The sequence below is a fragment of the Periophthalmus magnuspinnatus genome, chromosome 7, assembly GCF_009829125.3.
Source record: "Periophthalmus magnuspinnatus isolate fPerMag1 chromosome 7, fPerMag1.2.pri, whole genome shotgun sequence".
Lineage (NCBI taxonomy): Eukaryota > Metazoa > Chordata > Actinopteri > Gobiiformes > Gobiidae > Periophthalmus > Periophthalmus magnuspinnatus.
The window spans coordinates 11043945-11070446 of NC_047132.1; the positions used below are offsets into that span (position 1 = coordinate 11043945).

General features: G+C 39.5%; 1 protein-coding gene across 1 annotated transcript in view; it reads right to left on the reverse strand.

The window, feature by feature from the left end:
• Positions 1-742: 742 nt before the first annotated feature.
• The window catches only part of pkig (protein kinase (cAMP-dependent, catalytic) inhibitor gamma), a 41420-nt gene continuing 15660 nt past the window's right edge, over positions 743-26502 (reverse strand). The window contains exons 2-3 of the mRNA XM_033969665.2: positions 2388-2569; positions 743-1296 (exon numbers count right to left, since the gene is read on the reverse strand). Coding sequence (XP_033825556.1) covers positions 1214-1296; positions 2388-2541 — 237 coding nt within the window. The 5' untranslated portion in view covers positions 2542-2569 and the 3' untranslated portion in view covers positions 743-1213. The remainder of the gene's footprint in view (positions 1297-2387; positions 2570-26502) is intronic.

The window sequence follows — 26502 nt, forward strand, 5'->3', positions numbered from 1 at the left end:
CTTTGCTCCTTGTTTACATTATGGTCGCAATGGAACAGTTATGCAATTACCTCAACATATATAATTTCTACTTGAAAACTGGCAACTTGTAGTAAAATCTTAAATATAAAGATGTGAACTATGTTTTAGAGTAATGAGTAGTCTAACCTATCATATGCTCCTCACATGCTCCTGCCATGTGCTCCTGTCTCATGCACCTGTCACATTCTCTTTAAAGCTCTGCTCCGATTGGTCTGACATATGGTGGTTGTTTTGGATGGTTGGATGAGCAGGCTACACACTCATCTCTAAGCTTTGGTGTCCTCTGAGGCCCTTACAAAGAGATGGATGAGCCGCAGACAGAGCCCGGACCAGAGCCACGGACCAGAGCCCGGACCAGAGCCCGGGAATGAGCCAGGTGCAGATGTAAACACACACTTCCTGAGTCTTTGCAATGTACACAAAAGAACAATAACATTTACTGCACTGCTGCAGCAAACATTGATTTAAGCCTGAACCAGGGCCCTGGTCTTATTGAACCAGGGTCTAAACCAGAGACTAAACCAAAACTAAACCAGGACTGAATCAGGGTCTAAACCAGAGACTGAACCAACACTAAACCAGGACTAAACCAGAGACTAAATCACCTCCCCTGCTCCTACTAAGACATGAAAGAAAGAAACCAGGACAATAATGTGTAAATCAATTTTAAATAAATTCTCCTATTTGTTCCAAGTAAAGTGATCTGAAACTGTAAACCGGATTCATACGTCTTTTATTACACAAAGAAAAATGCTATCACAAAGTTATCACCAAACATTTAGCAATAAATATGAAGTCCGTACACAACATTAAAATGGTAACTAAGATAGAGAAAATAAAGTACAGGTATGGGACAGTGAACAGGGAGCACACAGCACGCACACGGACACGAGAATGACAAAACCAATGATTATGACGCTATCTCCAAATCTGAGCAGGTTTAGAGTCTTTGTTTCAAGTCTCTAAAAACTCAAATCTACTCGCTGGGATGGGAAATATTACTGTGACCGCCCCTTTTGTACGACTCATTTCAACTCTTTACAATCCGGTTCCTTAAACGCCGTTGGAGTTGCACATGAGGCAATCGTGAGCTGGCAGTGAGCGAGGTGGTCTGCTAGTCTGAGGACATCTTGAGTCTGTCCATGTTCAAATGCCTGGGGTGTAAAGCCTCTCCATTCAGACCCAGGCCAGTTTAAGAGGGGCCCCCGCTGTCCTGGGCGTCTGAGCCGGAGGAGCCCTCAGCGGCAGGGGCTGGAGAGGTGCCCGGCTCCTCTCCTGGAACAACAACAACAACAACAGAACAAAAATAATGATCATAAAGTGAATGGTAAATCGGTTGCGTTCATTCTCTGGGGGTTGAAGCTAATTAGAGGCACTGCTCTGTCTGAGGCTCTGTTACTTGAGCTAGACTTTAAACTGGGCTTTGTTTTAACACAATCTAACCATAAAGAACCTTTTGCCTCAATGTGTTGTTTAAATCCATTTTCTATTTTTTCTTGAGTTTTCAGACTCAAACTTACAGTAGGAAATGTGTCCTCTGCATTTGATCCACCCTTCAATGCCTCCGGGACAACCTGTCACGACAGTGCCCAGTGACCCGCCTCCAGATGTCCACCTCCAGATGTTAAGCTAGTTTTGGTCAGGAGTCAGGACTACCTTAACTGGAGGATTTAATCCATTGTGCATTTTGCATGTTTTGGGGAAACCGGAGTACCCGGAGGAAACCCACCCAGCGTCCCAGGAGTCGAACTCAGAACATTGCTGTGAGGCGTGTGCGTGCCAGCCACTTAGCCACCAAGCTGCAATATGACTCCTTGTTCAAAAGCTGGATCAAAGAGGATACTGACATCTTCCTCCTATCACACACCTGGGACATGCTCTTCTGTCTGAGCGACACTATAGGTCCAACAGGCTGACCACGTCTCAGGACGAAACAACAGCCCTGACCAGTGACAGCCCTGAAGATGTCTCGCAGGAGCAGCCCAAACTGGTCCAGTACATAATAACATCTCATACAATTTATTGAAAAAAAACTCAACTAAAGCCCCATTTACACATGCAGCCTGACCTGGGAGTTTACCTGCAGTGTGTGTGCAGTGTGAACGAAGCCCGAACTGACCCCTCTGCATTTTTAAAAATCCTTAAATTACCAGGAATATACAGGGAAAATGTATGTGTGAATGAAGGCAAAAAATTGCCATAGACCAGTAACACTCAGTTTAAATGAGCCAAATTCAAGTGTGAACAGACGAGGCAATGTTCTGGGACTGGTGCCTGTGTGAATAGTGCATATGGGTCATATCTGTTCTGGCATTTCCTGGGATGTTTGTGTGAACGGCTCTTCATGTTGTGTTATCCTGACATACCTTTGCTCTTGAGGTCCATGCCCTCCAGGTCCTGGCTGAGCTGGCTGGTGCTGGCCACGACCGCGCCCTCCCCGGCGATGTCGGGCACCGCGTTTCTTCGGCCCGTACGATCGCACGTAATGAACTCTGAGTAGGACGCCTCAACATCCATCATCTGCACACGGCCACAGACACCATTACACCTGAGAAACAGAGAAGAGAGACAGGTAAGACCAAAGACACTATTACACCTGAGTGAGAAAGAGTGGAAGACAGGTAAAGGTAAATACAGAGACCATAAACACTGTTACACCTGTGTGAGAAGAGACAGGTGAGTCCAGAGACCAAAGAGAGAGAGTTACACCTGAGGAGAGTAGGAGGGGGGTAATATTACACTTGTGAAGCCAGTGCATTCCCATCAAAACAACAAAACTTTTTTATACAACAAATAATATACATGTTTACACAAAATGATCCACAATCTCCCTTCATGTTTTCAACTGGACTTAAGAAGCACTTGTCAGGAAATAACAATTCAATTCATTTTTTTTTTTTTTTTTAACAAAATTGTGCATCCCTGCTCCCGATCAAGACACACTGACACATTGAGCCAGTGAAAATAACCATCGCAAAAAGCTCCGTCTCAGTCCAAGGCTGATCTCAATGAATGAAAAGGCACCAACCTCAAGCCTTAGAATAATAGTGTTTCTATTTCTGCAGTGCGTTTAATGGCTCTGTTCTGCTAATAGTCCTGCCCTAATTACAACCGAACAAAAGACCGACACTCCACCAGCCCACGACATCTGCATATACGTATACAGCAAGACTCGGATTCAAAACAGGGATAAAGTGACGCAAATCTGCCCTCACTTCACTGGTCAAAACTAGAGTCATCAAAAGTATCGAAAATCATACACTAATTGAACTAATTAAACTAGTATCAAAACTAAATACTCATTTGAATTCGCCCCAATAACTGCTCTCGCCCGGATGAGCTTCATTTGACTGGAGCCGAACGCTGTGGGTGACGTCACACTCACTTAGTCCACATCTTTATACAGTCTATGGTCAGGGTTGATTGATTTTAGCGCAACTTTGCTAAAACCTCCGAGACATTAAATTACACTGAAAATGATCATGCTGACTTTCCCTCTGAGCTGATTAAGGCCTGCAAATGTAACTTTTTTTAAATCATTTTAAACTCCATTTACTTCCACTTTGCTTTATAATCTTCATTACACCAATAAAGAAGTGGAACCAGGTGAGAAGGATAAAAGTCGTATCTTAAACAGGGAAGAGTCATCCCTCATTTCTCTTTTCTTAATCGCATTGTACTGTACCTTACCCGGGGCTTCTTTTCTTGCCAAATAAAGCATGAGATCTGTCTGTACTACGCCCTACAGTAACACTCCAGTATTTCCACTGTCATACATACAATTCCTCTTTTATCACCAAAGACAAAGATTCATAATTTGTTTGTAATATATTTGAGAAATCTATAGTCATTGTGAAATATTTTAGTCCAATTCAGATTATATTTTTCCTGTAGATTCGCTGAGACAGTGAAATTTAAGGCCTTCACCTGTGTTATAGAAATATTTCGCTTGTAACCTGATAGATTACCAAATTCTTTCAGCACTTCATCCACCCATTAAATGAATTCTCAGGTTCCTCCGTGTAAATAAGATCATCTGTGAACACTCTGACCTTGTGTTCAACTCCCGCCACTGTCCCACCTTTAACCTGGGGACTTTGTCTTATCAACTGTCCAAGAGGCTCGATAAATAAAGCGAATAAAAGTGGGGAAATTGGACAGCCCTGTCTGGTTCCCCTTTCCAACTGAAACAAGTCTTTATCTGTGTGGTTGGTTTTGAATATAGCGCTTAAATCACTCTGGTAAGCATCTCATGAAAAGCAAAAGGTGGACCGAGTGAGTGTGACGTCACCCATAGTGTTCATCTCCAGTCAAATGAAGCTCATCGAGGCTAGAGCAGCTATAGAGGCCGATTTAAAGCGGAGTTCCATCAGCAGCAGTTACAGAGAGATGGGCCACAGTTTTCTGATGTAAAGTGAATTGGAATCTGAGTCGATGGAGCTGGAAGTGCGCCCGTGCTCACTTCCTATTTGGAAAGCAGCGGCTTGCAGGTTAGCTATGTCCATTTATATATATAGTTTATGATCTAGCTCCACTATTATGTATAAATCCGGTCTCATCTAGAACTGATTATCAAAACATTTTATAATCAACGTGCCAAAATGGAAGTAAATAATCTATACTCCACATTAAAGACACTTATGGGTATGTAATTTCCACACACACTTTTTTTAAAATCACCAAAATAATGGTTTCAAACTCGCACACACAAGAGGGAGGAATTCACCCATTTGTTAAACCCAATTCAATATTTGGAACAACATTGGAGCCAGACTCGTTTTCTGGCATTTCTCCCACTCTCCCGTGTACCCGACAGAGCCTGGGGGTTTACCGGATTTGAACTTCTTTATGGCTAAATTTACTTCTTTAATTGTGATAGGCTTTACTAGCATCTCATTTTGTGAAACTTGAATTTTATGCAGCTCAAGGCCATACAGAAACGCATCAGTAGAGTTCTCATTAGCTGCTGATGGCTGGGTATATAAATCTTGACAAAACTTTCCAAAACATTCTTTGATTTTCTCCCTTGAGTCTTCACCATATCCTGTACTAGAGCCTGACCAGCAATAGAATTATCAGCTTATAAATTGTATACTCCATTTGTTATTTTCTTATTTTATAGGTGTGGATCATGCTCCAACCTCAATCTGTTTTTTTTTTTTGTTTTTTTTTTGTTTTTTTAGTTCTAGTTTGTAAAGCTCATCAATTTTGTTTTTGCACCATCTTTATTTCAAACCTCACTTGCACGTTGGTATTTTGGCTCTCCCTGTTTTGCATCTGTTTCAGTTTTTCCTGTAGGTCTGCCAGAAATTGACCCCTACTTTTTTTCATAAACGCTGTTGATGTTGGCAATTGTTGATATTTGAGAATTTCTAATCTTAAGTCTATCAGAACTAAAAACAAAGTAATAATCAATCCTCGAACGGAGTGTGGGCTAGAAAAACGCGTGTAATGTCTGGCATTTCAGTGCATTTAATTGAGTTTTGTCTCTCATTAATGTTCATATGTTGACTTCCGGACACAATAGCGAAATAAAAATACAAAGATCATATAGAGCGGGTTAATATGAACACTTTAAGACCAGAATGATGAGCCTGACAGCAGCAGTTACAGAGAGAGGAGTGACAGTTTTCTAATGTAAAGTGACTTGGCGCCAGAGTTGATGGAGCCGGAAGCGCAGCCCATGATCATTTCCTATTTGGAGCGCAGTGGGCGAGCAGGTTAGCTATGTCCGTGTACATATTCAGTCTATGGTCTACCCTGATATTAAAATCCCTGCCACAAATAACCAATCCTTGGGACAGAGCCACCAACTCAAAAATGCTTTTATAGAAGAGCCAATCTCTCCCTGGTGCAGTATAAACATTTATCTAAGTTACATCAAAGCCTCTAATCCACCAGTAATCTTAATAAATGGGCCTCCCTCGTCTCTCTTCTCAGACCCATGTTCATATGCAAGAACACTTATTTAAAACCTTGCCTCTCAAGCCCTTGCCCAGACCTATGAGTTTCATTTCATTACACCACTATGCATTTTCCCCCAGTCCAGTAAAGCAGTCAGTTCCAATAAAAAAAAAAACAATGTATAGCTCCCCCTTTTTAATGTAACAGCAAACATAATTAAACTAAACACTAAACTGTAAACTTTCAAACACACTGCCAAACATGAGGTTCAAACTCTATTCTAATTCTAATTATTCACGTCAATGAGTTTATAAGCGCTTTTCAAAAATCTCAGAGGCCAGAATAAAGTTTTGCTGTCACAGTAATGCAAACGACAACTAGCATGCTAACAGAGTGTATCCTGATTCTCAAAAGATATAACGCTTTATAATTAGATGCGGACATCAGACAGTACAAAGTGTTTTCATTTCTACTTTGAGAGCTGCTTATAAAATATATCTGTACTTGGACAAAACAAATCTTTTAAAAAATGTGAGATGCTAAACCAGACCTACTATACAAAATCAACTTTTTTAGTGCAGCTATACATAGGAGGTGCAGACTACTCCGCGGCTTTTACAGTGACGTTAGCTCCGTTGGGCACCACAGAAGTCAGCAGATTTGTTTCTTTTATTAAGTTGTTAAAATGTCCAAATTATCACAGTGATCCCCAGGTGTCATAGATTACTACTATGTCGCGTACACAAGCACAAGCACAACATGTCTTCTTTAAAGAGGGTCAAGTGTCCTCAAGCAAAACAAAATGGCAGAATCAAAGAGTTAAAGTTCCCAAGAGGAAGGACCGTTTTGGCCTCTGAACTATCCCAGCATACTTCACTCTTTTGTAGTGTGCCAAAGAGGAAGTGCCCTGGGGATGTGACTCTCAAAGTATTTATAGTACCAGTAAAGAAGATATTTGAGATTTTGAAGTATCGTCCTATTAATTAAATGAAAGTTCATGGATTAAACCAGGAGTGAAATGGACAGAAATCACTTTACTGGTTAAGTGCTTGTTTATTTTTAAACTGAATCAAGTGACTGTGATCTAAAATGTGCAAATTAAAACATAATGATCCACAGGTGTCATAGATTATAACTATAGGACAGACACAAGCACAATATGTCTTCTTTAAGTTTATCCAGTGCGGACATTTTGAAGTAGCTCTGCACGTTGTTTGTAGAGCTGTGGTTTTATGGAGGATTGTGGGGAGCTGTTTGCCGTTTCTGCTCCATTGGCCCAGTTGTTTTGAGGCTGATGGAGCTGGGGATAATTGCTTTTGGTTTTAATGAGTCGCTGCCTGCACACGTAGAGCTGTTATCATTACAGCGTTTCCATGGAGGAGCAGAGAGGAGGAGGAGGGCTGCACCCGTCTCCTCCGGTTTGAAGGTCCTATATTACACAAAATTAACTCTTGCGAGCTTTAAGCCATGTTAAAATGCTGTTACCTCCTCAAAAACATACATGGAGTTGTGTTTCATTCACACAAGTTTCAGTAAGCCTGCATTTTTAGTCTGTCTACATCTCCAAAGGTCAAAATGTTCCGTTCCACCTTGTGATGTCATACACTGGAAGTTTTCCGGTTAACAGCTACATTTTACTTTTTACTCAGTAGATTTTTGAAATAATCCTAATGATTCTAATGAAGATGTATGGAGTTTAAAACACAGTGAAGGACTTCCTGTATCAACACATGACATCACAAGGTGGAGTGTTTTCAGTTTGAGAGAAGAACTCAGGCTAAATATACAGAGTTTGCGTGTTAAACTTGTCTGAATGAAAAACACAACTCCAGGTCTGTTTGTGATGAGGAAACAACATCATAACATAGATCAGAGAATACTGTTATATGGGTTCTTTAAGCTTTGGGAAAGGTCATGTTCATATTGTAACTTTCTAAAGATTATAGTTTAATTTCATACTTAAAATGAACTTGTTCTGTTTTTCATATTTCTAAGACTGTAAAAATCAGGTAGAGTGCTTTTAAACAGTTTGCAGTGGTCCAAAGTTATTCCTCACTTACCTTATACATTCAGAGCATCCTAATTATTCACAGTTATGAGTTTATAAGAGCTTTTCACAACTTTCAGAGGCCAGAGGAGAGTTTTGCCATCCCAGTCCTGCTAACAACAAATAGCATGCATGTGCACTTTGTGATTCTCGGACAATAAAAGTCTATAATTAGATGCAGACAGCACACAGCTGACTTATTTTGACCTCAAGAGCTGCTTATACAGTATATCTGAACTGGGACAAGACACATTTTGCTCAAATACAGGAAAAAATCTGGCACAGGGCCTTTTTTATTTAGAGTATATTGAAAAAACAACACAAAAAACAAAAAAATAACTTTGTGACAAAATCAGATTTCTGCAATTGATCAGATATTATTTCACAATATTAGGCCATGGCACAGAGCGGTGGTATTTCTCAGTCACACAGGCTTCATTGTTTTTCATCCAAACCAGAGATTTAGAAAGACACGTACGAGTATATTACTCAGGCAGAAATACAGAGTAATGGTTCAAGAAATTTGACCAAAAAGCATCTTTGGGAATACTTCAAGAATAGTCCCTGTTCCAGCGACACATCTGGTTTATCATTTCAAGTGCATGTAATTGAAAAAAAAAACATGCAAAAGAGAGACATAAAACAATGAGAAAAACTAAATCATATCTGAAAGAAACACAACTATTCAAATCATTTCATATTATCGACATAAAGTTTTTGTTACTTTAGACTCACAGTGGGAAGAGGAACCACAACTTTTACTCAAGTAAGAGTACTGCTACAATGTACAATATATTACTCAAGTAGGAGTTAAAAAGTATGAGGTTTGAAAAGTAATCTGAGAAGTAGAATTGTATTAAACAGTTACTCGAGTAAATGTATTGTCCATCTCTGTATCGGACCAGTTAAACAGTGTCTCACCCCTTGTGTAGAACTTCAACTCAGCCTAATGCTCAAAGATCCCAAACACTGGAGCGTCCACATCGTCCACACAGACAGCCCAGACTCTGATAAACACAGAGGTCAGGGGTGAGCCGTTTACACTCTGATTTGTTTAATGCAAATGAACAGGTAAATGTCCTCAACGTCATCTCTACACAACTACAAACTGAGCGTACAACACAGCACTGATGGGAACCAGGACTAAACCAGGACTGAAACGGGACTGAACCAGGACTACACCAGGACTAAACTGGGACTGAAACGGGACTGAACCAGGACTAAACCAGGACTGAACTGGGACTAAACCATGAGTAAACCGGGACTATAAAAGGTCTGAACCGAGACTGAACCAGGACTGCACCGGGACTAAACCAGGACTAAACTGGAACTAAACCAGGACTAATCCGTGAGTAAACCGGGACTATAAAAGGTCTGAACCGGGACTGAACCGGGACTGAACCGGGACTATAAAAGGTCTGAACCGGGACTGAACCAGGATGGAATCGGGACTAAACCAGGACTAAAACAGGACTAAACCAGGACTGAACCAGAACTAAACCAGGACTGAACTGGGACTGAACCAGGACTAAACCATGAGTAAACCAGGACTATAAAAGGTCTGAACCGAGACTGAACCAGGACTGAACGAGGACTGCACCAGGACTAAACCGGGACTAATCCGTGAGTAAACCGGGACTATAAAAGGTCTGAACCGGGACTGAACTGAGACTGAACCGGGACTAAACCAGGACTGAACCAGGACTAAAGGGTAGAGATCGTCACTCACCAACCCAAAAGTAGTAGATACTATATGGCCTATTAATATGAAGTAGAGTGCCCCCTGGTCCTTATTATGCAGCTATTAATTCCACCTTTTTATTTTATTGGATTTATGTCTGTGTGTGTGTGTCTGTGTGTGTTTTAGTGTGAGTGAATGTCCACTATGAGCCTTTTAACTGCCCCTCGGTGACAAATACAGTTATCCGTAAGCCTGTTGACACATATGAGCACAGATGCCAAAGGTGCAGTCTGACACAGAGAAAAAAACACAAGTCTCACAGGAACAGCACCACCTGTTTACTCTTCACACCTCTGCCTCTCTTCCTCTTCCTGCTCTTAACACCACGACATTAGGTCATTTCCAAAAACTACTTCCTTTTAGCTCAGTCACAATATCACATTTTGAAGCGTAATATATTACTGAAGTGAATATAGACAATAAACACTAATTGAAACCAAAACATTAAGCAGAAATATGCCCCAAAAGGTATTCTAAATGCACAAAATTCTTAAAAATATGAGCTGTAATAAATAAATAAATAAATAAATAAATAACAGAACGCAACACTTAAGTAGATGGCCTGTGTCTATAATGAGTCATAAAAGTTCATCTTAATACAGAAAAATAGCCAAAAAATGTCCAATTCAGACAAACTGGTCCCACAATAAATATTGACCCCAAAAAATAATGGTACCATCTGTCATGTGTTGAACGATAAGTCGATACAGTCATTATTGTGGTAGGCCTACTGTCTTTCTGTTAAATTAAATATTGTGAAACCAAAATTGTGAACTGGATCTCACAATTTATTCATTATAAATTATTCAAAATCTCATCTAGTTGGAACCAGTCTCATGTCTTGTCTTAGAGAAACTGTCTTGTCCAGTGATGTAAGAAGTACTCGATTTTGTTACTTAAGTAAAAGTACAGTTAGCAGAGCAAAAAAAAAAAAAAACTCAAGTAAAAGTATCACATGAATAAATCTACTTAAGTAAAAGTATTAAAGTACCCTTTTAAATGTACTTTAAAAGTAAAAAAGATAAAGTATTTCACACAAATTGAGGTTTGATAAAGATTTAAATTTAAATTTTGTTCAACAGAAACAACTGAATCAATCTTTTTTTTCTATCTGTTTTTATTTGTATATTTTTGTTTTGCACAAATTATGAACATATTCAAAATAAACCCTCAGCCTTTTCAGCAGGTCTCAAATTATCATAAAAAATACTTCTGCTTTTCAGTCCTGTTCAAAAATGTAGTAGAGTAGAAAGTACAGATACTGCTCTCAAATGTAGTGAAGTAAGAGAATCCACTGTGAAATGTACTAAAATAAAGTACAGATACCTAAAATGTGTACTTCAGTATAGTACTTTACTACTTTTACTTTGTTACATTCCACCACTGGTCTTGTCCCATCCTAAATTATTTGGTAACAACTTAGTCAGTAATTAGTTCAATTAACTGATTAGTTGAAATAAATCAGTTAATTAAACTACTTATTTTAACCCTACATCCCAATGACATTAAAGGAGAGTTCAAACACAAAAGAACCATATTAAAGGTCCAGTACCTGATTTTTACTGTGTTAACTGGAAAAACAGAACTAGTTCAGGACTAGTTAAAATTTTGCTCAAAAAGATGGCAAAATATTTAGAACAGGGGAGGCCATTAATAATTTTCCAGACGTCTTTAAAATACCTTGCCAGTCAATCCAGTCTTTGTGGACTGTTCCTCTCTTAAACACTACAGATGGATGAGGTAACTTCCAGTGTGACCATAACAGTACTTCCTGTCCTGTTCTCAAACACATATTTGGAGCCAAGTGTTTTACTGTCCTGACATTTCCACTGGAGTGTAGATTGCCCACACGACGCAGATCAGGCAGAGCCATTTTGAAGGATCTCCAAGGGAACGTGAGTCAGCACACTTTCAGGGCTCCATTAGAGGGGCAGCGAGCTCGGTCCCACCGGATCTGTAAACGCCTGACGTGTGTGTGGAGTAAAACTATGTTACACAAGAAATAAACTGGGCTATTTAAAGCTGTTTTTACATCTATGGAGGAGCTGTGGGTCCAAACATTTTATGTTTCACTGACACGGAGACAGACAGAGACACAAACACACACAGCTAACAAGGCCCATATTCTGCTGTGTTGACTATCATGAGCTTGTAAATGTTTAAACCTCTATTTTATCCCCCCAGGAGAACATTCATAGGGATGATTGGTGCTGTGTTTTTATAGTGTTTGCTATTTATTGGAGCTGCGCCGACTGAGAAATGTCCCTTGAGGATGAATAAACTATTCTAAAAGTATAAGCTCCCTAGTATGTACATATATGCCCCTAGTAATTAAACCCTGTGTACTTAAAGGTGCAGTATGTAACGTTTCTGATAGAGAGTCTGCCACCTGCTGGTCTCAGTTAAGATTGTATTGTTTAGCCTGAAATGTTTGCCAATGTAACAAACATCTTTGCACTCGATGGGTCTTCTGTCTGTACTCTATGGGTCCTCTTTATCTGAGGAAGTTACTGCAGCTTTATACTCCATCAGAGCCCTGAGGTCTGCTGACCAGCTCCTGCTGCTGTGCCCAAAGCCAGGCTCAAGACCAGAGGCGGCAAAGCCTTTTCTGTGGCGGCGCCAAGACTATGGAACAGCGCCCTCTGCCTGTTAGATCCCCTCAGTCTTTAACACAGTTTAAGACTAGTCTGAAAACCCAATTTAACACTAGCTAGCCAGGATATACAGGTGTTATATTGTACTTTTCCTATGTATCATGTTATCTGTATATCTGTGTTTTTATTGACTTTTATGTGAAGCACTTTGAGCAGCTGAAGATGTTTTAAATGTGCAACAGAAATAAACTTTAATTGAATCCCCATAGAGTCAAGCCAGCACTGTAGTACTTGAAATTGCAGTGGCCACTGAAGGCAGCACACACTACCACACAGTTTTGGTAGTGTGTGCTACCAAATTTTCTTAGTTTTCACCAAAACAACCCACTTAACAGCTATGCCACAGCCTTAGACTGATGTATGGGCACATATTCTACATTTAAACACTTCAAAACCAGAAATAGTAGGGCAAGGATTAGTTGCTTTGCTTTAGCATTTGTTTGTCTAAGGGGCTATCCCATAATTCTTTGCAATGTGATGTCACAATCTATATTTAGGAGCTGTGAAAAGCATTAGATCTCCAAAAATGAATGGTAGACAGTGCTATTAAAATGCCATATACACAGTTTAGTAGCAAAAGAAAGTTGCTTTAGTATTTAGTTCCACTTCAAAAATACAGATCTGAGTTTAACACATTAAAGCCGATAGAAGCTTGTGACGTCATCTGAAACCAAGAAATTCACACAGTGTTTGTGAGAACCTGCTCACATCCCACACCTCGTCTACCACTGCTCTGCTTTTTCCTCATACATAAATAAACCCACTGCATCTGCTCCTACAGTACATGCGCGGTCTGCCTCTCTCCTGCCCCCTGTGGGACACTCTGAGCGCTGGAGTGAAGGTCTGATTTCCCCCAGGCGCACAGGAGATACAGCTCTGGTCATTTACACCAGCTCTCACAAGAAGCGCTGAGCTAAAACACAAACCTGCTGTCACTCAAAAGGCTTTCAACACCACGGCTTCACAGCTACGCCCGAATATAGGTCCAGCGCGAATCTCCATCTCCCCGACAAACAAGGATCTAAGGAAATGTAAAGGTAAAACATAATGTAAAAAGGGGGAATATTTACAAGGATGGAATGAAGTTAGAATATTCATCTTGAGGAGTGGTATTGACAAACTTAGATATAGACTGACTGACTTAATTTAAAGAAAAACAATACTATATCCCATAATCACTTTAAAGTCCCAATACCATGCATTCTGTTTAAATAATCATAATATTTATCTACTCCACTTGTAGCCACAGCTGCCCTTGGACAAACTGACAAGACTAAGGCTGCCAATTGGCCCCTCTGACCAACACCATCACTCTCCCACACAACACTTTCATTCTAGGCAAGAAGAGTGAAGTGTCTTGCCTGAGGACACAACAACAGAACTTCTGGGAATTGACTCTCTGACTTTCGCCTTGTGGATCGACTTTCTAGACACTTCACCAGTTACATTTCACAACTACCTGGCATTGTCACTGGTGGTTGTTTCCACATGGTTCTTATCTCACAAAAAATACTTATGGACTATATCATTCAATCGTTTTTTTGTTTTTTTCATGAACAGCTGTGTCTATTTTTGGACTAAAAGGACATAAAAGTCAGCTACAGCTTAAATATACTTTACTTTTATGTTAAACAAATGCACAGAGAAAAGTTCTTCTGTGTTTTGTTTTATAAGTGTTAAATCAATGTGAGTGATGTGAATGTAGCACAGATCCTGGAGGGGGGGAAGAAAATAGCAATTAGAATCAAGCCAAATAAATAATTTCTTTATAAATAAAGTTATTTTGTATGAACTAATATATATATATATATATATATATATATATATATATATATATATATATATATATATATATATATATATATATATATATATATATATATATATATATATATATATATATATATATATATATATATATATATATATTATATAATATATAATATATATAAATATATATTATATAATATATATATATATATATTATATAATATATAATATATAATATATATATAATATATATTATATAATATATATATAATATATATTATATAATATATATATAATATATAATATATATTATATAATATATATATATATATATATATATATATATATATATATATATATATATATATATATATAATAAAAATATATATAAATATATATATATATATATATATATATATATATATAAATAAATAAAAATATATATAAATATAAATATATAAAAATATAAAACATTTGGCTGCTCATCCAAGCCATTCTTCAGTTCTGGTCAGATCGCTGGTGAACACTGCCTTATATCTGTCTGTATGAGATTCCTGTCTATTTCAAACCTACAAACACTTTAAGACAGAAACTGGTTCACCCAAAGAACAAAACCTCAAGTCGTAAACAAAGTAATGTGGTCTACTCCATTCAGTGTAGTGAAGAGTGCAGTGAACGTTACACTGGAGAAACTAAACAGCCACTGAGGATGTACCAACACGGTCACAAGAGCTCCTCTGGACCTCAGTCTGCTGTACATGTCCATCTCAAAGACACTAACCACTCCTTTGAAAATAGTGAGGTTCATATCTGAGCCAGAGAAAAGAAATGGTTTGAGAGGAGAGTTAAAGAAGCTATTTCTGTTAGGAAAGACAATCCTTCCTTAAACAGAAATGGGGCCTGAGACATAATCTCTCACAGATCTATGATTCCATCCTCAGACCCAAGGGAAACAAGAAGAACAATAGGAGGGCTATTAATGGTTGAATAGGGTTCTTAAGGCTGAAACTGGAGACAAAAGCTGTTTCCAGTTTCAGTGTAGTTAGCTCCTCCCTTCAGATAGATATAAGGCAGTGTCCACCACAATCTGATCAGAACTGAAGAAGTGGCTCGGATGAGCAGCGAAATGTTTTCACTCCTACAACAATTTGTCCACTTGACAGATTTAAACTTCATATTTTGCTACTTTATGTGTACTTTAAGTGCACTGCAACTGTACTTTAATTGTACTTTATGTGTACTGTACTTTAAGCATACTTTACATGTACTTTACGTGTTTCTGCAGCAGGCCGGCCCTTTCAAAACTATAGTTCAGATTAGGCGTTTAGACGTTTTGGTTCAGAAATTTAGGACACAATACCAGAGGGAAACAATGAGTATACACTTGATAGGTACAGTATCTGAACTCGTAAGATGCTTCTGGACAGTCAGTGTGACCGGGCTGTTCTGAGATCAAACATCAAATGCTCCAACTGAATGAACAGCAGCTCAGGTCACAACACAAGTCACAACTGCACCTGCGCCAGCAAATGCACCACTCACGTTTTCGCCACTGGGTTTAAACATTTGTGCCAAAGGCAGTGTATTTTCTTACCGGATAGATAGATAGAAGAGTTGATGAAACAGTGTCTCACAGTCAAAATGTTGTGTTTAATAATATCTACATTCAGTCACAGTCTGCAGCGTCTGCGCGTAAAGTTGAACCCAAATACATAATATGAATCAAACTCCGCCAAAAAAACTCATCCTTGGTCCTGGTCAAAGTGTAATTCCCAGGTAAATGTGGTGTAGTATATCCATGTGCTCCGCAGTGCTGTCTTTGTTATTAATCACCATAAGATGACAAAACAAAAGTGAAACTTAAGCGTGTATATGTCCACATCAGCCTCAGCTGTGCGGCTCGTGTTCATTCGCGCGTTAGTTTTGAGTTATAACTAAACAGATATTACATAGTTTACATACTTTTAATAAAGGAATTATAGTCATAACATGATTAAAAGCTTGAATAATATTTTTGCTTAATATTGGCCATTTATTTAGATAAAACATTGAGATATAGTGCTTCTATTTAATCCTTAACTGGTTCTTTTTATCAAGTTTCTTTTATATGTTATTGTGAATGTTAAACAAGCATCTATTGTTCAACTTTTTCAAATTTGAACTATGGGGCCTCCATCTCCTCTATTAATGGGACACAATGGATTTTGTGAGTTTTGTGCACCACTTTGATATTTGTTTTTTGTCCAAATCTAAAGTAAATAAATAAATAATAGTAAGTCTTACATGGAGTTGTTACAACGTGTTGAATTTGTTTCCATATTTTCACATTGTTCAACAGTATTTTGTACAGTTGCGCATGTAACTTATTTGTAAATAAATTAAACTGTTTACTGAATACCTTTTCATTGTAGGAAACAAATATTCACTAGTAGGCCAATAATAGCCTTATCATAATAACATAGTTATTAAAATTATGATTAAGTATCATTACAATGACCTCGAACGATAGTTTGAATTTCCATCAATGTATTGTCCTCCCCTAGACCAAACTGAGAGTTTTACCCCTGACAACAGGTCATTAATATTCTGAATTCAAGTTTATTTTTATGTATATAGCTTAAGTTTCAATTTCTTAAGATTTTTGCAAACCAGAGGAGACAATCAGGGCATCTTCACATAACCGTAAATGAGACGCAGAGCTCTCCCACGCCTCAGGCCATTACCAATCAGGCAAGAGGAGAATACTGACCGTGAGAATAGCATTAGCATAGCATTAGCGTTACCATCAGCGCACTGGAGTGAAGTCATGAATTAAACAAAAGAACTACACAGAAAAACCAGGCTCAGATCAAAAATCGATGAGCTCCATGGAGTAGCTCAGCGGGAGCAGAGAGGTCTCCCCAGAACACATCCATCACAAGAGGAAAATCACAACTCATAATTACACACAAATATGTTTTTTTAATGGACAACATTGTACATACTGAACTAAAAGTCTTGTCTCCATGGAGATGTTATTGCTTGGAATTTTCCACAGTATGGCATTAAAGTTATGTCTTGTCTTTAGTCAATCCAAAAACACGCACTGAAAAATAGTAGAAGAAAAATTCATATCTGTCAAGAGGAGAAACGTTTTAGCGTGAAGACGTTTGGCTGTTCATTTAAGCCACTTCTTCAGTTCTGGTCAGATTACTGGTGGATACTGTGTTATATCTGTCTGAAGGGAGGAGCTAACTACACTGAAACTAACACAACTTTCTGTTTACGATTTCTGTTCGTTAGTGTAGTTCAATAGACTTAGCTAAGTGTGAACTGTGCCCGAGTCATGTTCTGCATAATCATTCAGACCCCTAATGGGAGCTCTCACACCTATTAGCATGCTGGCTAGCACGATTGTTTCCTTTGAGTTGATTTAGGTCTGAGGATGGAGTTATAAAAAGGAAATAAATGATTTTTTCTTTACAGATCATACCTGGACAACTGAGGGATTACACACACATACATTAAAAATATATAAATAAACATTGGGGGAGTGTTTTTGAACCATCCACATGCATGAGTTGTGCAACACCCCCGAGATAACTGATATATTGCTTGGCTGGTCAATATCGTTATCTGCATTGTCTGGAAAAATCCCATATCGGTCAATATCCAGAACAAATAAATGGGACAGAGCTTGGACCAATCAGAGTGCAGCACTGTGGTTTTGGGCAGAAGCCAAACGTTTCCCCTATCAGTTTCAGTGAGAGCCATTAGAGATTGAATTGAGTTATGCACATTATCAGAGTGCTGGCTTTCATCATCACTGCTAGATATGCTGTGTTCATGCCGTCCTCGGGAATTTGGGTTTCTGAGATAAGATGGGGTTCTCGGAAAGTCTGGATTTTGATGTCACCAATATCAACATCACTGAGGTCGTTCATTAACAACAACAGTTTAATAGAGCTAATCAGTCAGTGTGTTGTTGTTGGCCTTCTCAAAATGGGGTCAGCTCTTGGTTCCCTCATTTGTTTGGTTGGAGGGCCTGGTTTTGAGATTCTGGTTAAGGTTAGAGCTAATGTTAGGGTACGGGTTATGGATTTACTTTCAAAAATATCTTTTAAAAGGGCCCATACTATGCTTTTTTCTGATCTACGTTACAGTGTTGTTTCCTCATCACAAACATACCTAGAATTGTGATTTGTTTCGTTCACATTTAAGACACAAACCCTTTAGGCTGAGTTCTTCTCTCAAATAGAAAACACTCGTTCCACTTTGTGATGTCATGTGGTAATACAGGAAGTGCTCCACTGTTTTTTTTAAACTTGATACAACTTCACTAGAATCATTTGGTAGCATATAGAAAGATGCTATTCTTGTCTTCCTTATTTTAAACACCGTAAAAAAAAAAATTTAAAAAAAGTTTCCACGAGTCTACTATTTGGTGAGACGGTGTATTGGTCAGAGAGTGAATTAAAAACCAATTTGTAAATTATCTCGACCCCAATATTAGGCTTTAGGAGTACAGCCAAGAAAAAATAACTTTACAATACAACCATAGATAAACATAATATGAGCAATTTACAAACTACTTTTTTTTTTTACAAAGCTTATCAACAGAAATACTGTTGGCAACATGGCAAAAGCTGCTCCCAAGTGGCTTACAGATTATATGCAATTTGGTCACCTACAAATGGTCTGCAGAATCTGTGACCAGGACTTTGGGACCAAATCTGGGGACATGATGCCAGGTTTCAGGAACGAGGGAACAAAAAGAATACAAAAAGCAGATCATCGAGCCAAAAATCTTAACAGGGACTTCCTTCTGGAAAAACCCGCCTCAAATGACTCAAGAACGTGTTATTCTTAGTACGATCCACAGTGAGGATAACAGAATAAGACTAATCATACAAACGTACTGGAGTATTATTAAAGTGATCACACTCTAAAAAGTTTTTCCAGAGCCACCTCTAATCCTACCTCCTACTGGACACAAATTGCTCCCCCTCGTTCTTGTTGTGAAGCACTCTGTGACATCCCTGCCTGTGAAAGGTTCTATATAAATAAACTTTGTCCAGAAATGTTTTAGTCTGACAAACCTTTGCAGTGATTACAGTTATTGCAAGCAAGCAGCAAGCAAATAATATCCCATGTATTTCATTTCCTGTAAAACCGCTTTTGTTATGTACAGGCTGCTCTGACAAATTTGCATGTTTTGTTTTGTTGTTTTTTTTACATAGTGATGACCAAAGGCACGTAGAGGACGGGCCTGTCTAATACCTCTGTCTAATCCCTCCCTCCTCCCTGCGCCTCCTGTTGTCGCTGTATCGCGCCTCCTCCTCTGAGCTCCACACACACAGTTGCGTCTCCGTATGGTTCTGCAGACTCCACGTTTCCCTCATGCTGATTGTTGATATTCTGGGAGCATGGACACCTGCTCCTGAGTCAGCTCTGAGTCACTCCGATCGGACGGGAATTCCCTCTCCTCCTCTGGAACATTTCAGTTTCCCTTTAAAGACGCAAACGCAGCTTTCTAGAAAAATATAATGTAAACCTTTTAGGTAAGGAGTGGGCGAAACCAGCCAGAATGAATATCTCTTAGAATAGCCTAGAATGTTCCACAGTATGGCATTAAGATAGTAAAAAAATTAAATAAAATAACCTGTGTTGCCAGAGCCTTAACCTGCAGATAAAGGACATGTACCAGTGTCTCATTCTCAGTATATGTCCATTATGTTTTTGTAATTAAGAATAAATCAACATCAGAATTGTTACCAGTAATGTTTTACTCGTATCTGGGGACACAAACAGGTATTTATGGAATTAAAAATTTAAATCTTACATTTGGTAGTTGTGCAAAGAGTCTCCTTTTGTAGGCACTGATAAATGTAGAAGCAAAGACAAAGAATTGATTTCTTGCAAGAAACAGGTCCAACAGAAGAATCAGCAGCATCTCCCCAAGGTTAGACTCCAGATGATACAAAACACCAAGTTTATATACTCTGAGATGATCAGAGGACAGACATTTCAAAGTGAGAAGGTGACACATCTTAATGAGGTGTGGCCAGAGCTCTTGGTGGCATTCAGGAGCCGGTTCACTTCAGGATGTGACATGTGGAGTTAAAACAATACAGGGTGTGATCCACTTCAAAGGAGAGAGGTCTGATTGCATCTATATTCAGGGGTGTGGACTAAGGGAGTGTCACGTCACCCATAGTGTTCGGCTCCAGTCAAATGAAGCAGTAGTTGTAGGGTTGGATTTGGAGCCGAGTTCAACATTTGCAATTCCAACCACCTGTATCATAGCAAAAGAGCCAATCTGAAGCGAGGCTGTTGAAGGTAACGCCTTTTCCCGCCCCCTCTTCTGATTTAGCAGGGAGTGGGCGCATAGCAACACTGTCAATCAAGCCTGTTGCTAACCCTAGCGACTTCAGGGAAAGAAAATTAGGCTGATTTGTTTGTTATTAATGTTCATATCTTGAATAATAGACAAAACAGTGAAATACACCAAGATCAAGTAAAGCGGGTTAATACAAACATGCTAAGACCAAAATGACGAGGCTGAATGCAGCAGTTACAGAGGAAGGGCCGACAGTTTTTCAATGTAAAGTGAATTGCAGCCAGAGTCGATCCGATCCTATTTGGAACATGTTAGCCACGTCAGTTTATACATACAGTCTTTTATATATACAGTCTATGGGTGTAGCACCAAATTCTGGCCCCTGGGTACAAACCATCTTGTTGAGTTTGTACCCAGGGCACATTATGGCACATTACAGACTTTGTGAGGGGCCCATACCTCCGCTGGGGCATGGGTAAACAATCAATTCCCCCAGTCCAACAGCCCTGTCTATATTTAAATGCATTTGTCACATTTTAACAAGATTAACTAGTAAAACGGAACAGAGGGATTTGCACTTAATTATCAAACCCAATGAGTTTTATTTACAAGACCAAGGGAGTTCACAAAATAATTTCCTTTACACGGTTCCTTTAAATGTGTCTTTGTGGATACAGCAGGTTGCAGTGTGCTGTTTGCTATAATAAAATCAGGTATGGGTTTGCTTTTGAACCTGTTAATATATAATGTGACCCCAGTTGATATCTGTTTCATTTATTTTTGGTAAATTTATCTATATACATTCAGTTCATATTTGCAGTATTTACACTAACCTCCTCAGGGACTACATGCTCGTCTGGGTTAACATGTTGCAGTGCACTGTCCCTGCATAAATAAAAGTAGACCAAACCATACCCCAGCCACATCTATAATGAGGTTTAATTGCCATATTGACCATTGTTGACATCCAGTACTCCCCATAGCGGAGTTGGGATTCCCTTTAGTCCTCTGGTCTCAAATGTCTCTGACCGCATTGTACCGCTGTGATCGATAAAGATTCAACTTTTTGAACCGCAGGGCCTCGGCTGGGCACCTGACACCTTCAGTACTCTCCAGCCAGTGATATGTGAAGAAGAGCAGCGATATTGAATCTCCGTAGCAACGCTGGGGTTTGTGTGAGCACTCGATCGACTTGTATGATCCTACAGTGGCTCTGGGATATTGATTGGCCAGCAGCTGTTAACTCAAGAGAAGTCAGTACAGTATTACAGTATTATTGTATTGTATTGTGTTGTATGGAGCTTGTCCAAAGCACTTAACTGCAGCCTTCCTCTATGATCTTTAAAAGGTCTGACATTAAAGTGCATACCACAGGTCAGACTACAGCTTTCACTAAAACATACTTTAAGGTTCATGCTATAATATTGTTACTTCATCAAAAACAGACCTGGAGTTGTGTTTTGTTTCATTCACACATGTTTGAGCAACACTTTATTATTAGTCTGTCTACATCTCTAAAGCTCAAAATGCTCTGTTCCACCTCATGAAGTGATCATTTTCAAGTTACCAGCCCCTTTTACCTAGAAGGTGTGTGGAGTTTATTACCTTTTAATGTTTTGACAATGCTGTATTCGCCAAAAACAAGGTATTAACTTAAGTTCCATTTTTCACTCTGTGTCCCCACCTCCCTTTACTCTCCAGATTTGACCTTTAACTTGGCCTGGAGACATTACCTACTTCTCTCCAAGTTTAAAAACATAAAGCCTCCACCAGAAAAGCTGCATAATGCAACTTTAACTTTAACATGCTACACAGGCCCTTTAATAGTGGCGTCTATGTGGTCTTATATTTGTTCTGATACAGCTCAAGATCATTTTAAAGCTTCAGCAAAGACTCATTTCTGCCTTGTGAATGTGACTTTTTTAGTATTGATACTTGTTTAAATGAGTATCTGGTTTCGGTATCGATTAGTATCAGATTTTCGATACTTTTTGACAAGCCTCCCCTGTGATATCATTGCCTGGTCACATGTGTCTGACTGTTCTCATTGTATAAGCCATAAAACTCAGTAAACAGGCCTGTCTCATTTAAAGTGATATAATCTGGATTTATGGGTTGATTTTCGTCACTGCCGTATGCTAACACGGTGCTAAGCTAACGCTGTGCTTCTATTTCTGTGAAACACATTTAACACGAGCCCACAGACAGGAAGCAGGTGCTCTGTTTGTGCCTCCCATTGTTTATGGCCTATCCTTTTCCCAGGCTCTCATACACAGAAGGGAGGGAGGAGCGAGGGGGAGGAGAGAGGGAGAGAGGGAGCGAGAGAGGGAGGAGAGAGAGAGAGGAGAGAGGGAGCGAGAGAGGGGGAAGAAAGAGGGGGGAGAGAGGGAGGAGGGGGGAGAGAGGGAGGAGTGGGAGTATGAGGAAGCGAGTGAGAGTGAAAGAGAAATAAAGAGAGAGGGGAGAGGAAAGAAAGAGAGGGAGAGAGGAAGAGAGAGGGAGGAGGGGGTGAGAGGAAGGGGTATAGAGGATGGAGAGGGCAAGAGGGAGTATAAGGAAGAGAGAGAGAGACATAAAGAGATAGGGGGAGGAGAGAGGGAGAGAGGAAGTGCGAGAGAGAAGAGGGGGTGAGAGAGATATATATATAAAAAGAGTGCGGGAGAGCTAAGAGAAACGATTGAGAGAGAACGAGAGCACAAGTCAGTGGGAGAGAGGGAGGATGGAGGGAAAGACAGAGGGAGAGAGAAGGAGGGGTGTGGGGAGAGAAGGGTGGCTGAGAGAAGGAGAGGGAGAGATGGGGGCAGGGGGGAGGTAAAAGAGACAGGAAGAGAGAGGGCGTGGAGAGAGGAGGCGAAAGAGGGGAGGAGAGACAGAAAGAGAGAGGGGGAGAGGAGAATTAAGGGAGGGGGAGAGAGATAGAGAGAGGATGGAGGGAGGAGAGTGTCAGGGTGATAGGAAATGAAGAGAATGTGCCAGCTAAGTGACAAAACCAGACTACACTGCAAAAATAACCAACAAGAACAAATGAGTGTTTTTTCTACCTTCAGATGAATAAAAACATTAAAATACAGCTGTACTTTGGACATTAAAATCTTTCAAAGTGAAAATTTAGCTTGTGGGAAAATACAAAAAACACTTGCCAATAAGATGTATGATATTAAAGTGATTGTCCTATATTCAAACCTAAAGTCGTTTTAACTAAAGTAGATTTTTTACAGTGCAGAGATGAATGTTTCAAGAGAACGATCTGATGGAGCGATTACTTTTTTTAAGCCATTAGCACAAGTCCCTGGAGTTTATGCGTGACAGAACGTAATTCCACTTCCTCGTTCTGCACCTGTTACTAGCATTTCCGGCCAATCCCGAGCCAGCTCCTGCTCCCGAGCCAATCAGACGACACCAGAACCACGTGGACTCAAAGTGAGAGATTTAAGGATAAAGTGAGTCAGACTGAACACAGAAGGTTTTTTAAACCTAAAAGCCCCTTTTGATGATGATAACCACCTCAAAGTATAGTTACATTAAGCCGTGCACAACAGCGCCCGGCAACCTCACTGTTAGTGCCACTACTTCCTGTCCAGTTTCACCTCTGAGGTTTTTGCAGAGTCAGGCTAAAATGAATAAATATTTAAAGACCAGGGAGTGGACAGGGAGCTGTGTGTGGATGTCACTGACAACATGTGAAACACTACACACATAAAATGAATACTCCACCAGGGTTTAGAAAGAGACATGTTTGTGTCTGGACACACACTTCCGGCAGATCGAATCTGGCTCCAATTCACTTTAAATTAGAAAACTGTCTCCCCTCTCTCTGTAACTGCTGCTGTTGCTAGCCTTAAAGACCTTCATGATATGGTCTCAATGCTAATGCTAATTTTGAGGCATGAAAACATATAAAAACAACGCCACAAACAGAAATATTCTACACATAAAAATACTTGGGTAGTCTTTATTTTTTATTAATTTGAATTTCAATAGCTAGTTTATTTTAGGTTTTCCAATTTTAATAAAAGTGACTGTTAGCTTTGACACACAGTGAGCTAGCTAGCATGCTACTAGCTGGTGGGTTTCAGATTGTGCAATGTGATGATGTCATGTTCCCAGATGGGGTCACGGACAGGTTTCTCTATAGATTACAATGTACTTTGCCATGAAATATCCAAAATCTAAATTCACAAATGTTAAACCTGGTAATTTCTCTTATTTACTATTGAAAATCTGCACTAACAATACAACAATACAGCTGTACCTGCTCCCACTCGTCTAAAATATGACTGGCCGGTAGTGTTACAGTGTCATCTGGAGCGCAGTCATAGTATTCGGGTTTGGGATGGGCTGGATTGAAAATAATGCCACTCCTCGCCCTCACCCTCCCCTCCTCTCCTCTCTTTTTGAAGTCTTTTTCTCCTCTGGCCCCATCTCCACCTCTTCTCTGTTCTCTCTTTCCTCACCTCCTCTCTCAACTTCTCTCCTCCCTGTATGTTTCATTATCAGGTTTGCTCTCCTCCTCTCCTCCACCACCACTCTCCTATCTCTTTATGTCTCTAACCCCATTTTCTCCTCTTTCCACACCCCTGCTTTCTCTTCTCCTTGCTACTCCCCTGTTCCCCTTGTCCATCCATTCTTTTACCTCACCCTTCTTTCCTATTCTTGTCTCTTTCCCTCTCTCTCTCTCCCTCATTCCCTCTCATTCTTTCTCTCTCTCCCTCCTCCATCTCTCTCTTTTCCTCTCCTCTGCTCATTTCATTCTGTTCTCTATCTGTTGTGAGTCTGTTCTTCGTGGCGCTGTAGAGGCAGAGGACGTGGGCGTCATGATGAGATTAGCTCAGGTTGGAGGAGAGAGGAACACAAACAGAGCACTGCAGATGGTTCACCTAAATATCTAATACAACACAACGCAACGCAATACTATGCAATACTACGCAATACTACACAATATTATGCAATACCATATAATACCACGCAGTACGACACAATACTACACAATACAACACAATATTACGCAATACTATATAATACCACGCACTACGACATAATACAATACCACACAATACATCACAACATAATACGAAACAATACTACACAAAAAACAATACAACAAAGCACAACACACAATACAACACAATACTACAAAATACAGCACACTACAACACAATACTGCTTAATACGAAACACAATATAACACAACACAGTACAACACAATACAATGCACCACAACAAAGCACAATACAATACAACAAAACACAATATGACACAAGTCAGTGGGGCTTAGTGATACAAACTGGATCCTTTCCTTTGAATATTGTGTCTTACTCATTGTGTTAGTCATAATATACAACACAATATTTGGAGATATATTCATAATGTTAGATTTGTCTTATTCCAGAAGTTGCCGTGGACGCCGCCATCGTTATTTGAGTTGTATTATTTTTAACTGCTATTGTCAATAAGTTCAATAGAGATCAGGGATAGACCATAAACTGTATGTATAAATGGACATAGCTAACCTGTTAGCCACCGCATTCCAAACAGAAAGTGAGCATGAGCGCACTTCTGGCTCCAATTCACTTTACATTAGAAAACTGTCACTCTCTCTGTAACTGCTGCTGTCAGGCTCATCATTTTGGTCTTAAAATGTTCGTATTAACCCGCTCTACATGTTTATACGTTCTTTTCACAACTGTCAGAGACCCGAGCGGAGTTTTGCCGTCACAGTGCTAACAACAACTAGCATTTATCTCCTATTTATAACTTACATGACCTACATCAAAACGAGGAAAACAATGGCACTAGCCAGCATGCTAACAGGTGTGAGAGCTCCCATTAGGGGTCTGAATGAATCTGCTAAACATGACTCGGGCACGGTTCACGCTCCGCTAAGTCTAATGAACTACACTAACAAACAGAAACCGTAAAAAGTTGTGTTAGTTTCAGTGTAGTTGGCTCCTCCTTCAGACAGATATAAGACAGTGTCCAGCAGCAATTTGAAATTTCTTTTACTATGGATCAAACCTGGACGGCTGATTGATTACACAGACAACAA